We start from the raw sequence: 13,937 nt of genomic DNA, 5'->3' as shown, positions 1-13,937 counted from the left end.
GGCCTTAAGGCGAGCACTCCTCCTGGGGGCAACCAGTTCCCTTCGCCTCTCTGCCCTAAGCCTCTGCAGATCAGGAGAGGCCGAAGGGTTACTGGGCCCTGGAGGAGGCTCACCTGTGGCCACTGAGTCATCCAGCACCTCTGGGGCCAGAATGGTTTCACCTGGTGCCTGCTCTTGAGTTTCCTCAGCATCTAGGCCTTGCCCCAGTTCAGCCGGCCCTGGAGGCGGGGACTCCTGTGCCGGCTGGGATTCCTCCGGATCGCTTTCAGACTCGGAATCCCAGGCCATCACAAATAGACCACAAGGGCCATCGAGTCCAACCCCCTGCCAAGCAGGAAACGCCATCAGAGCACTCCTGACATATGGTTGTCAAGCCATCGCAGGGGTCAGTCATTGAATCTATAGAGAACTCAAAGCTAGAAAACTGTGTTCCTGAATTCTACTGTCCATGGACAAGGGGTTTTGATGTACAGTGGTACCTCGGGTTACAGACACTTCAGGTTACATACGCTTCAGGTTACAGACTCCACTAACCCAGAAATAGTACCTCGGGTTAAGAACTTTGCTTCAGGATGAGAACAGAAATCGTGCTCCGGTGGTGCAGCGGCAGCAGGAGGCCCCATTAGCTAAAGTGGTACCTCAGGTTAAGAACAGTTTCAGGTTAAGAATGGACCTCCAGAATGAATTAAGTACTTAACCCGAGGTACCACTGTATTTAAACTTGCAACCCCCACCCAGTCCCCATATCCTAAGATGGTACAGTCCAGGTCTGAATTCTGCCTGGAGTTTACACATGGAAGCTATAGCTCTGTGGTTATCTTTGTATTTTCTTCTGCTTCCCGTTACCAAATGAACAGAGTTCAATATGCGACATATAGCCCTGAGTGTTAATGTCTGGAGGCAAATGAGAAAACAATTGTTAGATTTCTCCTTGGAATAAAGCACAGTCTCTTGCCCCCTTATGTCAAAGTCACTGTTGTGTCTTCAAAGAGATTATTGTCACATTGTTTGTCTGAAGTCAATGACAAATTGATTATTTTCTCCCTCCTCAGCTATACATAATCCTGTCAATGTCTGTCTCTTGCAGTGAAAAAGAAAAGAAATTGGCACAAACATGACACTGGTCAAACTACAGAAGTCAAACCTGTTCAGAATGGGAGTCAGGTATTCATCAAGGAACTTCGAAGTCGAACATTCCCCAGGTAAGTTGTTAATGGTGCCAATGTTTGGGCTATTATCAGCAGACCATACTCGGGGGGGGGGGGAATGTGCTTAGAAGGTGATTCTTTTCCCTCCAACATGTTTTCCTCTGTAGATTTATGTGGGCAATAATCCAAGAGACCTTGAGCTAATTGCTCTCTGCATGATATCTTGCAGAGACACATTGAAATCTACAATCCCTTCACCAAAATTTTCACCCTACTTGTTGAAGAATTCAAGACTGTGAAATCTGCAACATTTGCCTGATTTGTATCCACCATGCTTCATAATATCTGGAATTGATCCACAGCAATTAGTGGAAGCAGTATAGGCTGTGGGCAGAACAAAATGTGTAAAACATGGGTTGCTTCCATACTAGAGACTACTGTAATTCGGCAATAAGCTTCAAGCAGAATTAAAATTGCAGTTTGTCTTATTATTAAGATATTTTTTATCCTATCATCAATGGGACTATTATGGTGTCTCCACTTAATACCATACTAACTATGATTATCCAGTGATGTCCAAGCCCAAACTTCCACTTCAAAACTGAAGTAAAAAGAAACTATTTTTAAAAAATTCCCTGCCTCTAGGAGACCAATGTGGAGGATTTGCTTTCACCAACATGGTGGTCTTGCTCATCTGTTTCTTAAACTTTTGTTTGCATCTTCATTGGCTGCCATGTGAAATGCACTGGTGTCCCGAAAATGAGATGTAGTTCAAAACAAGCACAGAAGAGGGCAGCCGTGCATTATCCTAAAAAACTTTTTGGTTCTTTATAGATTCAAGGATCTGTTATGTTTGCAATCAAATATCATTTGTTACTCTACCCTTCCAAAAAATATCATTTTATATATGCACCAGAAAATACATGAATACTAAATATCTTGTCTGCTGTTAAGACCCGTATCCCAATGTTTTAAGATATCTCGTTTCCCCCAGATGCTTTTCAGAACCACAGATGACAAAGACTATGTTCAGCCAGTAAGCATACTAATAACAGCAACCTAGACACAAGGGACCCTGGCACATGCAATTTCCAAAGCACCAGGCACCAAGTGCCCAGGCACTCTGAAAAAACTACACATCCCAGGACCCTTTGCTGCCTCGCACATGCTCCAAAGCTTAGTTTGCATTCTGAATCGGAGAAGAGCTTCTCGGGGAAATGAGGACTGATCATTATGCAGCTAAGCAATGTTACAAGTGGGAGAAACCTGTATCTCATGCCACAGTTAAAAATAAACTTTGGTGGCATCACTAGATGTGCTCATAACAGAAATACAAACCATTCTTTTAAAGTTCTTCATATTTGTCTGGCTGCTTGATTGAATTACTCAAGACTTTGAGAGGCTCATAGACCAGTGGTGTCTTAATAAGGAGAGCCATAGGTTGATCTGAAGCCTGCTTCATCAGTAATAAAGGAAAAGAAAATACGGACTGGGTGTGAAAGTCTTTTAATATTGGAATTATTCTTTGTTTTGTTTCAAATTTTTAGTGCTGAAGACGTGGTAATAAAACTGACTGGAAGCCAACTAACAGTTGAATATTTGGAAGAAAATGGATTCACAGAGCCTATCCTCATCCCAAAGAAGGACGGCTTGGGCTTATCTGTACCTGCACCGACGTTTTATGTTAGTGATGTTGAAAACTATGTTGGTACGTATTTGTTTTTGAGTTCAGAACCTACTTCACAGAGAGCACTTTGAGGGGAGGCTCTTTCAGGTAGTTCTCCAGTCTGGGAAAACATGTAAACATCTTCACAAACCACTAGTGACTTGGATGGCCAGACTTCTGAACACAGGAACATAGGAAGTTGCCTTATACTGAGTCAAAGTGTTTTAGTCGAATTGGATTACCATTTGCAGATATGCATACAGGTTAGTACAGCAAGAAACATAAAGACCAGCGGGGTAAATCTACATATTCCAGCCCACCAGTTGTGCCCAATCATAGCTCATGGGATGCCAGGCAAGGCTAGCCTGCAGGAAGTCTAATTCCTGCACCTGGTTTCTATCAAGCACAAGGCATGAAACAGCGCACAGTGCCTAACCTAGCCTTATGCTTGGCTATTAATCTATCAGGCAAGATCCTACTGCTTTCATCCCTTCAGACTTAAGGTAACCAGTTGGAAGAATCCCTGTTGGCTACAGGTTCTTCCCTCCCAGTTCTGCAAACGGGTGTCAGGGTGTGTAGCTGTGTAGAAGTGTGTTCCTTTCACAAACTCCTTGGCTTCCTCTTATATAGTGTTGCACTGTGCCGACAAGGCCGGCTGGCGTATGGGTCATGCACCTGTAGCATTCCTGGAGAAAGGGGAGTTTGACTGTAGCTATCCCCTTGGCTATAAAATGAAAGCAACAGTGTGTGTGCCAAACTCTCGTCTTATCTACGCAAGATAACCACCTGGCATTTTCAGGCTTTGATCCTCCCTGTTAGTGTGATGTTTCTCTTACTTTACCAGCCATGATTACATTCTGCTATTTTCCACTGAATAAATGCTGAATACACAGATTCATATTAAATCCTACAAGCACGAGGTAAATATAGCAAGCAATGCAACTTCCAGGCCTGTTCAGGCCTTATCCCGAGGTATCAGGGGAAATATTGACAACATCACACTATCTTCTTGTGCTACAAAGGACTTGATGTGACAATACATATGGTTCCAGCAAATGAACACTGAAGAGCTAAAGCAGGGCTTGTCCAGACAGCTTCAATTTTGGAGAATACATTGTGATACCTCAGTGGGGACAGCTGCCTTGTATTTTTTTTTTTTTCCTGCAGCAGTGCTTTGCAGGAAGGGATCGTATATGCAGATACATTAATATACCTCAGCTGTGTTTTCACTTTAAAGGTGAAAGCTTGTATGCATTTCATCCTTGGATGTGGCTTTAATTTCAACTTGGGAATTTTAAGAAAAATAAATAGACTAGAGAAAATTTACCAAGGATCACTTTCTGAACATTTTCTGTAGAGCAGTTTGCAGCCTTTTAACACTGGCCATGATGCAAGAGACGCTGTACTATCTCTAAAAGAACAGGCCTGCAGTCTGGAGGTACTATATGTTCCATCCCTGTCCAACAGGTGGTTCGTGATCTACTGGTCGATTGTGGGGGTGTTTGTTGTGGATCATGGTATGAAGCTCCTTAATGATCCCCTTAAAAAGCTCAACAACTCTTGGCAATGATAGTGGGTAGATCACTGCCAGTTTTTTTTTATACTGGGAGTAGATTGCAGTCTCTTGGGAGTTGACCGTGCCTGGAATAGACCACCCAAATGACTTCCATGACTAGGAGTGCTTTCTACTTGCTCCAGCTGGCACGAAATAGCCTGACCGCAGTAGTTCATGTGCTGATAACCTCAAGACTTGATTATTGTAACACACTTTATGTAGCATCTTTGTATCTGATCTGGAAAATGCAGCTAGTGCAGAATGTTGTGGCCAGACTGCTCACAGGAGCAGGCTATTGGAAACATGTTATTGCTCTTCTGAGATCTGCACTGTTTGCTAATTTGCTACCAGGTCAGGTTTAAGGTTCTTGCGTGTTAGTTCACAAAGCACCAAGCAGCTTGGGTTCAAGGTACCTTAAGGCAGTGTTTCCCAACCGGTGTTCCGCGGCACACTAGTGTGCCGCCAGACGTTGCCTGGTGTGCCGTGGGAGGGAGGCGGGCGAGTCGGGCGGCGAGACGCGGGGCGGCGGCGGCGAGCAGCGGCCGCCCAGCGCGGGGCTCTCGCCGTCTGCCTGCCTGGCTGCCTGCCTGACGCGCAAACCCCCGGCGCAGGCGCCCCGCTTGTTGACACGGGAGGGGAGGGGGGAGAGGAAACGCTGCTGGTGTCGCTGCTCCTCGGCGGCGGCTCCTCCTCTCAGCCCGCCCTGCCTATATTTGCACCAATCCCCGCCCACTAAAGCATTCGCGCCTCCCAATGGGAAGCCTTGCCGGGCGGCGGGTGCTGCTGCCTGAGAGTTCTGAAGCCACACCCACTTTCCCAGAGACTGGCGGTTCTGAGGGATCCAGGGCAGGGCCGGCGCGCGCGCGCTTCTTGCTGCCCGGGCGCTTGCTCTAATCCCGCCTTCCCTGGGAGGGAGGGATGGCGGTGGCCGCGAGCGTCCGGGGTGGGGCGCGCGCTGGCTCTCCCTGGCGGCCCCCGTGCCTGGCGTTCTATCAGTGCGCCTCCTCTCTCTTTCCCCACCCATCCTCCATGTGCTGCGCTCTAACCCGGAGTTAGAAGCAAATTAGAACACGCCCCCCGTGTGTGGTGTGTTTTTTGTGCTGTTCCTCTTTTTTTAGGGCTTTTTGGCGGCTTTTGGGACGGCGTCGAGGGGTGGCCGCCTCAGCTGCCGCCGTCCCTCAGTCCCTCGCTCTGCTGCCTCCTCCCACCCCGGCAAGGGGGAGGGAAAAAACTTTCACTTTTGTGCGTCCCTCCCGGCGTGACGCTGCGCGCTGACGTCACGGGGCGGGGCTTTAATGGTGGTGTGCCGCGAGATTTTTTTCCGGTAAACAGGTGTGCCGTTGCCCAAAAACGTTTGGGAAACACTGCCTTAAGGACTGTTGGATCCCTGATGTTTCATCTTGATCACTGCCATCTTCTGATAGGGCACTTATTGTGGTTCCCCATACCCCCGAGGTTACTAGGGACCAAGCCTTTAGTGTGGCAGGCCCTGCCACTGAAGGCTCAGCAGGAATCATCCTTGTCTTCCTTTAGAGATGACATTTGAAAACAATGTTATTTAGGCAGGCCTTGGAAATGTGAGTTTTCTTTTAACCAGTGGAGGTTTTGACTGATGTTTTTATTTTTGTAGTTTTTGCATGGTGTGCATTGTCTTGTATTTTCATACAAAAGTTTGGCTTATAGATATTTATTTATTTAAATAAATAAATAACAAACCTTGGAGTGGCTCATAAGCTTTCTATCTATATCTATCATCTATCTATCTATCTATCTATCTATCTATCTATCATCTATCTATCTATCATCTATCATCTACCATCTGCCATCTATTATCTATCATCTATCATCTATATCTATCTATCTATCTATCTATCTATCTATCTATCTATCTATCTATCTATCTATCCATCTATCATCTATATCTATCTATCTATCTATCTATCTATCTATCTATCTATCTATCATCTATTTATCAGCATCAGCACAGTTTCACAGAAAGACGGTATGAACCATTTTCTCCTCAGGCACGCCCTGTGGTGACATCCCAGCATGCTCTTTGAGTTCCACCTCGGCCCGCAACTCATATTGGCTCCATTTTGACATTCTCATTTTCCTTGGTGTTTTTTCCCCTTTCAGGACCAGAAAGGAGTGTTGATGTCACCGATGTCACCAAACAGAAGGACTGCAAGATGAAGCTAAAGGAATTTGTCGATTACTATTACAGCACTAACAGAAAAAGAGTCCTCAATGTAATTAACTTGGAATTTTCAGATACAAGGTAAGATAGAACGACAGGCTTGCCTTATTCCTGGGATGGGCAGGTGTGTTGCTGGACACACCTTCCTTCAGCCTCAACCAGCATAATGAATGGTCAGGGGGAAGGACAGATGTAGGCGAACAGGATTTGAAGGGTCACCGTTTTCTCATCCCTGCCTTACTGCACAGATTCTGAATATTCCCCAGCATATTTAGCATTATTTTTTCTAGAGCATTAACAAAGACAATTCCTCAGTAATCCACCTATGTCTTATGTAATGATTGAATCAATGGTTTGGCCTTCCTTTACAGATTACGAAATTGCTTCCAGACGCATTATTCAACTGTGTTTCAGTTTGCTGATTTTTTTTTTCTTCTGTGGGCAATGTTTGTGGGCGACTGATGAATATATGATTTGCTGAACCATGTAATTTAAACCTCTTTTTTCTTGTAGGACTTCTGGGCAATCTACATAGACATAAAAAGATTATTACGGGGCAGGAGAATGCTCCTTTATAAACAGAGAAAATGATGAGCTCTGGCAAAAATAAAATAAACAATGGTTGTTTTAGAAGAGAATTCCATCTTATTGGACAAGAGAAAGGAGTGATAATTAATGCAGATTATAGAAAGGCTGAAGGATAATTGCAAGATCATTTCTTTTGTAGTATCCATAGCTCTCTAGGCTGTATTTATTGTTTTAATAATGTAACCCCCTTCCTTCCACACAAAGGATCAAAAGCAATTTCAAAGCTCTGTGATTATAGGTATTTTTCATTAGGTATTTTTTTACAGCTTTTCCTCTATCTGCTGAAAGAATAACGATGGGAAGCATTTTATTCTTGAGGATCGTTGAAACAATCCTCACATGCTGCTGATTTAATCATCAGCCAGGAAATATTGTAGTGCTCGACAAAGAGCATGGCATTTTAACAGGCTCCAAAGTTCTGCCTTGACACGAAGTGTAAATGATACGTACATTTACAAGGGGAACATTTTAGTTTTAAGGTCCCACACCTTAAATGCTTAAAAAGAAAAATATATAATAAAGCTGTTCAGTACGCAGGAAGCATTCAGAAAAAACTGATAGTACTGTTTGCTCTTACATTTACATGTTTGGGGGGTAATAAATATTTTGGCAAATCTGTTTCGATATTGGTTATAACGGGTTTATTGAGAGAGAGAGAGAGAGAATGGAGCAGTACCACTAATAGTCAAATTCTATGCATGTCTACTCAGAAATGAGCTCCATTGATGAAAAGGGGGGTGACTCCCAGGTAAAGTAATCTTTTAGCCTAAAACAATCTTTCTCAGATTTGATTAATCAAACCAAACAAACTCAGTCCATATGACATTGAGTTCTTCGAGCCCATTTACCTCATGCTCCTCCCGCCCTCAGTAAAAAGTTCTAAAGTTTTTTTTTTTTTATACTTCTGCTAACTTGATGTTTTCCAAGGTTATTGATTCATCCTTCTTGTGTGTTTGAGAGAGATGGCTACATGAGAACTGGTACTTTTGAGAACTGAAATCACTATCCTGGAATTTCTCCAGGAACAGGAGACTGACAGAGATAAGCTCTAATGCCGACTTTAAGCTCATTCCAGTCTTTTTTGCTTTATATTTTAAACAGAATGTCCAGTTTTGTGGAGTCTCCTGATATAGTGAAGAAACTTTCTTGGGCGGAAAATTATTGGCCTGATGATGCTTTGCTGGCAAAACCAAAAGTGACCAAATACTGCCTGATCTGCGTGAAAGACAGCTACACAGATTTTCACATAGACTCCGGTGGCGCTTCTGCCTGGTACCATGTCCTGAAAGTAAGATGCTTTATTCCATATTTGATCATGCAACTGTTCCATAATAATTCCTCTCTTTTCTTGAATATCCCATTTTAGCTCTGCTGCTAAAGTAAGTATTTGACTTAAAAATACATACAGGGGTACCTCGGGTTAAGTACTTAATTCGTTCCGGAGGTCCATTCTTAACCTGAAACTGTTCTTAACCTGAAGCACCACTTTAGCTAATGGGGCCTCCCGCTATCGCCGCACTGCCAGAACACGATTTCTGATCTCATCCTGAAGCAAAGTTCTTAACCCGAGGTAATATTTCTGTGTTAGCGGAGTCTGTAACCTGAAGCGTATGTAACCTGAAGCATATGTAACCCGAGGTACCACTGTATTAAGGACTTTCAGAAACAAACAGCGGTTTTTGACATGTAGTTTGGGCAGTCATTTTGCAAATGCTTCCCCAAACATCTAGTATAAGACCATGAAGCATGACCTTTCTTTCTCTTTTTAATTGTTTTTATTAAAGATTTTCTTGGGTTACAGAAGTGTATACATGGTCTCCACTTTCAGATTATAAAGTCCTTTTTTCCAGATATTATGGGGAATGAGAAAGGGGGTAGATTTTGTGTCGGTGTTACATTTCTGTATGAGGTATATAACATATACAGTTTGAGAGAGAAGCAGGGTGGTAGCATAGTGCATTGCTAAACTATGGATTTTACTCCTGTGGGATGCAATGTTAGCCATCAGCTTGGATTCCTTTAAAAAAGGATTAGGCAAATTCATGGAAGATAAGGCTATCATTGGATATGTGCCACCACAATGGCTATGTTCTGCTTCCACTCTCAGAGGCTATATGCCTCTGAATACCAGTTTATGGGACTCACAAGTGCAGAGAGCACTCTTGTACTCACGTCCTGTTTGCAGGATTCCCATAGTAACCTGGTTGGCCGCTGTGAGAAAAGGATGTTAGCCTAAAGGGCCTTTGGTCGGAGCCAGCAGGTCCCATGTCATGTTCTTATAGCTTCAATATGTACATGTATATTTGCTCCCTGAACCATAGTTCTGTCAGTGCAGTGGTGCTTATAACTTGCCTTTTCCCACTGAACCGTTAAATTCTAGAATTGTAGAGTTGAAGGGGATCAATCTAGTCTAACCCCCTGCAAGGCAGGAATCTCAACATGCGGTTCCCCATCCAACTTGAAACCACACTGGAACCTGCTTAGCTTTGCAAATGTGCTAGCATTTTTTTTTTTGCTGCGCCACTTGGAGGTGCTTGGAATGGGTTCTTTCACCTCTGAAGGCGAGGCTGGAGGGATTACAGAATCAGAGCACAAGGCTCGTTCCATATTTCCTCACTGGACCAGGATTTTATATTATTACTGCACTGTGTCTTGGCAAAGAGTCAGTCATCTTGCGCTATAGGAAAGCTTTCCTCGTGTGATTTCTGTGTTTATATCCTCAGAAATACGAACAGCCACAAACGAATAAACTTTTCACATAAACACAATTCTGGTTTTAATACCGCTGTCTCTACAAACTTGTCAATCTATTTTTTGCAATATTTTGAACTCACATGCTTAAGGTGGACAGCATGTTTTTACAGAATAAAAGCCAGGAACAACCTGCTTCTGTTAACTTATTTTGATGATAGGCAAAATAAGGTTGTGTCACTGCATCCGTCAGAGGACCCCATTGTAATTCGAAGGATATGTTATACAGTGGTACCTCGGGTTAAGTACTTAATTCGTTCTGGAGGTCCGTTCTTAACCTGAAACTGTTCTTAACCTGAAGCACCACTTTAGGTAATGGGGCCTCCTGCTGCTGCTGCGCCGCCAGAGCACGATTTCTGTTCTTATCCTGAAGCAAAGTTCTTAACCTGAAGCACTATTTCTGGGTTAGCGGAGTCTGTAACCTGAAGCGTATGTAACCTGAGGTACCACTGTAAACGTGTTTGCTTTGTTAGTTAAATTTAGGCCTTGTCTTTCCATGTCCAGTGCAGCTAATGACAGTATACAATGCATATTGGAGAAAGTCTGTTTAAATAAAATAAGTAATAACAAGGAGGGCAGTTAAAAACAGAGCATACGAAACAACAAGAACAACAACCAACAGTGGTCATTTAAAACCAGTGATGCCTCACAAGCAGCAAAGGAGATGACTTATGTCAGCAGGCCAAAGGCCTGTCCAAACAGGAAAGCTTTTGCTAACTCACATCCACACCATATGTTTAAAGCACCGTTTAAGTGCCATGGCTTCCTCCAAAGAATCATGGGACCTGTAGTTTGTTAAGGGTAAAGCGTGTTGTTAGGAGATCATAAACAACCTACAGCTCCCAGGATTCTTTGGGGGGAAACAGGGACTGTTAAAGTGGCATGAGAACTCTTTAAATGTACGGTGTTGCATGTGACTCAAAGGCTAGCATTGAAGGGCTTAAATTGTAACCATTAAACGGAAGTGAGTTCCTGAGCCTGTTCTCAACAACTGAAAAGGCCCACAAACTATTCTTTAGCTGTGGGTGGAACAGAGATATTTCTGTAGACATACTACATAGTATTATTCGAGCATGATAATCAAAACATCTCTTCTTTCCATTACAGGGAGAAAAAATATTTTATCTCATCAAGCCAACCTCTGCAAACATTTCCCTCTATGAACGGTGGCAGTCAGCGGCAAATAACAGTGAAATGTTTTTCGCTGACCAAGTGGATAAATGCTACAAATGCACAGTTAAACAAGGACAAACACTTTTTATCCCATCAGGTGAGGATGCTGCGTTGAATGCATTTGTTAGTTTGAGTTTTGGAATTATGATTATTATTATTATTATTACTGGGTTTCCCATATGAGACATGAAATGATATAAAGTTCTGCCATTTACACACGCATTCTGTAGAATGAGAAGCCAGTAACCTTTCAAATGTTGGTTAAATGGCCCCATGCAACCAACACACACACACACACACACCAAACGAGTTTGTGACGGGAATGCTTCAATCTGGGCTAGGAGAAGCAACACCCACCCATGAGGCTGTACTCAGTAGTTTGGAATTTTATACAGGGTTGGCCTGCAGCAACTCGACAGGTAGCTGGCGTGATGGGGCAGTTGCCTTGCCATCACCTATCCAATATCAGTGTTAGGGATTTATGTCAGTGCAGCCCCAAACTCACCATCACCCTGTCCTACTTCTGCACTATCTCAATAAGTGGCAGCTACATCACTCTTGAATTGTATGCAATTGTATGTAATTCTGCCTAATATACCCTTTTTTTTTTTGCATAGCACAGTTCCCCTGATGTAATGCATTTATTTTCACTTATAGAAAATATTTTTTATGGAGACTTTCCCTTAGTTGTGTGCACTTTTTGTACACATTACTGGGCTGGAGAATCACGTTGTAAAATTTGTAGAGGTGCATGGGGGGACTACAGCAGGATGGAGGAAGTGAAGAAAATCACCTCTCCAGGAGCTAAACCTGTTCTGCAAGTGGAATGTCAGCACTGGAAGCCCCCTTGAGGTTTGGGTGACTCTCCAAGAGAAAGGACTTTAAACTACAGTGGTACCTTGGTTCTTAAGCTTAATCCATTCCGGATGTCTGTTTCAAAACAAGGCATGCATTTCCCATAGAAAGTAATGCAAAATGAATTAATCCGTTCCAGACTTTTAAAAACAACGCCTCAAACAGCAATTCAACATGAATATTACTAACAAGACCATTGATCCATGAAATGAAAGCAATAATCAATGTACTGTACTATAAACTAAATAAGACCATATTGTCGATGATAAAAACTAAAATTATTATTTTTTCTTACCTGCACTGATGATAGTCATTGTTTGGATGGGGGGCTTTTATCCATTTCCACAGTCACACAATCAATAAATCAATCAGTAGCTGAACTGGGTTTCACACAGTCACAGAAACAAATTAACCAATTGAGACTCAAAAACAAAAATGCAAAATAAATAGCAAAAACAAAAGTGTCAAACTTAATCCGTTCTGGAAGTCTGTTTGACTTACAAAATGTTTGAAAACCAAGACGTAGCTTCTGGTTGGTGCAAATGCCCCGGAAACAATAGCCGACAGCCACATCTGACGTTCAGCTTCCGAAAAGCTTTCGAAAACTGCAACACTTACTTTCGGGTTTTCGGCATTTGAGAACCAAGATGTTTGGGAACCAATGTACCACTGTATATATGAGAAAAGAAATGTGAAGGAGCAGTAGACTATAAACATTTAAGAAGCTAGTGATTATACTTCTGCTTTTTTAAAGCTGAAATGTTTCCCCTTCTGTCTTTTCCAGGATGGATTTATGCAACTTTAACTCCTGTTGACTGCTTAGCCTTTGCAGGACATTTTCTACATAGCCTAAGTGTAGAGATGCAGATGAGGTAAGATGTTCATATTTATCTCAATTTGATAATATTCTAATGTGATGTGCATTTTGTTGGGTCTGCAACAAAGAGTGCCAATAGCTTAGTTAGAAAATATTTTCTTTCCTGATTAAAATAATAGAAAATAAACAAACATTAATTCCCACAGTTGTTGTTATGATTATAAAGCACACTTGCATATTGGTAAGCATAACTATGTCTTTTAAAAAATCAATAAACCTCATAAGCAGGGCTTTTTTCAGCCGGAACTCATCAGAACTCAGTTCTGGTACCTCTCAGGTAGGCGCTATTGCCATTATAAGATTACAAGGGAGGCGTTCATGGTGAGTTCTGGCACCTCTTTTTCTAGAAAAATAGCACTGCTTATGAGATTCATGAAACTGCCCACTTCCCTTGTCCTAGACTCTGTCCCATAAATGTCTTAAATCTATTCAAAATTATTGTTTATAGTAGTCGTCGGCGTAATTAACTGTAATTAGGCATACGAAGAATGGGTATTTTAGAATGCAGTCCTATACAATTACCTGAGAATACGTCCCATTGAACTATATAGGACTTAGTTCTAACTATGCATGCTTTTGTTTTAATATGTTTTTGTTGGTATATTAATTATGCAAATTCCTACTGTGAATCACCCTGGGATGTATTTGTATGAAGAGCAAAAAGTAAGCATGCAAATTCATAAATTGCACCAATGTTAAAAATGTGACATTGTGTACACTTTTGGCTGTATGTTTGTGCCGTTTGTCAATTGTTTTCCAAGGAACAGTGTGGGATTTTGGGATAGTTAATTCAGCAAATGCTATGTAAAAAGCTCTTCTATTTCACGTTACGCTGGTCATTTTCACAGCAGCTGAGGATTTATGACAGCTTGGATGATAAGAAGCACCTGTAAACCACAGCCATACAACAGTTGTGTTATGGTCAATGCTAGGAGATACTTTTCTTTTTGGTTTAGAAAGCTTCCTGTAAACTGTTCAACTGAAACACTTTTTTTTTTACTATGCATCATAGAGCATATGAAGTTGAAAGACGATTAAAAATTGTCAGCTTAACCCAGTTTCCTAACTTTGAAACGGCATGTTGGTACACAGGAAGACACCTGCTAGAGTCATTTAAAGGTAAATAA

General features: G+C 42.2%; 1 protein-coding gene across 2 annotated transcripts in view; it reads left to right on the top strand.

Annotated features, from left to right (window-relative positions):
* Nucleotides 1-13,937, top strand: part of PHF2 (PHD finger protein 2) — a 121,014-nt gene that overhangs the window by 76,357 nt on the left and 30,720 nt on the right. For both annotated transcript variants that reach the window (XM_083489212.1, XM_083489213.1), the window contains exons 3-9: nt 1,088-1,202; nt 2,696-2,856; nt 6,506-6,647; nt 8,256-8,442; nt 11,013-11,175; nt 12,718-12,805; nt 13,823-13,929. In XM_083489212.1, coding sequence (XP_083345338.1) covers nt 1,088-1,202; nt 2,696-2,856; nt 6,506-6,647; nt 8,256-8,442; nt 11,013-11,175; nt 12,718-12,805; nt 13,823-13,929 — 963 coding nt within the window. The remainder of the gene's footprint in view (nt 1-1,087; nt 1,203-2,695; nt 2,857-6,505; nt 6,648-8,255; nt 8,443-11,012; nt 11,176-12,717; nt 12,806-13,822; nt 13,930-13,937) is intronic.

Source organism: Podarcis liolepis (genome assembly GCF_965112155.1).
Source record: "Podarcis liolepis genome assembly, chromosome: 2".
Classification (NCBI taxonomy): Eukaryota; Metazoa; Chordata; class Lepidosauria; order Squamata; family Lacertidae; genus Podarcis; species Podarcis liolepis.
Note: the sequence above shows the minus strand (reverse complement) of the source record. Positions and strands in the feature narration are given on the sequence as shown.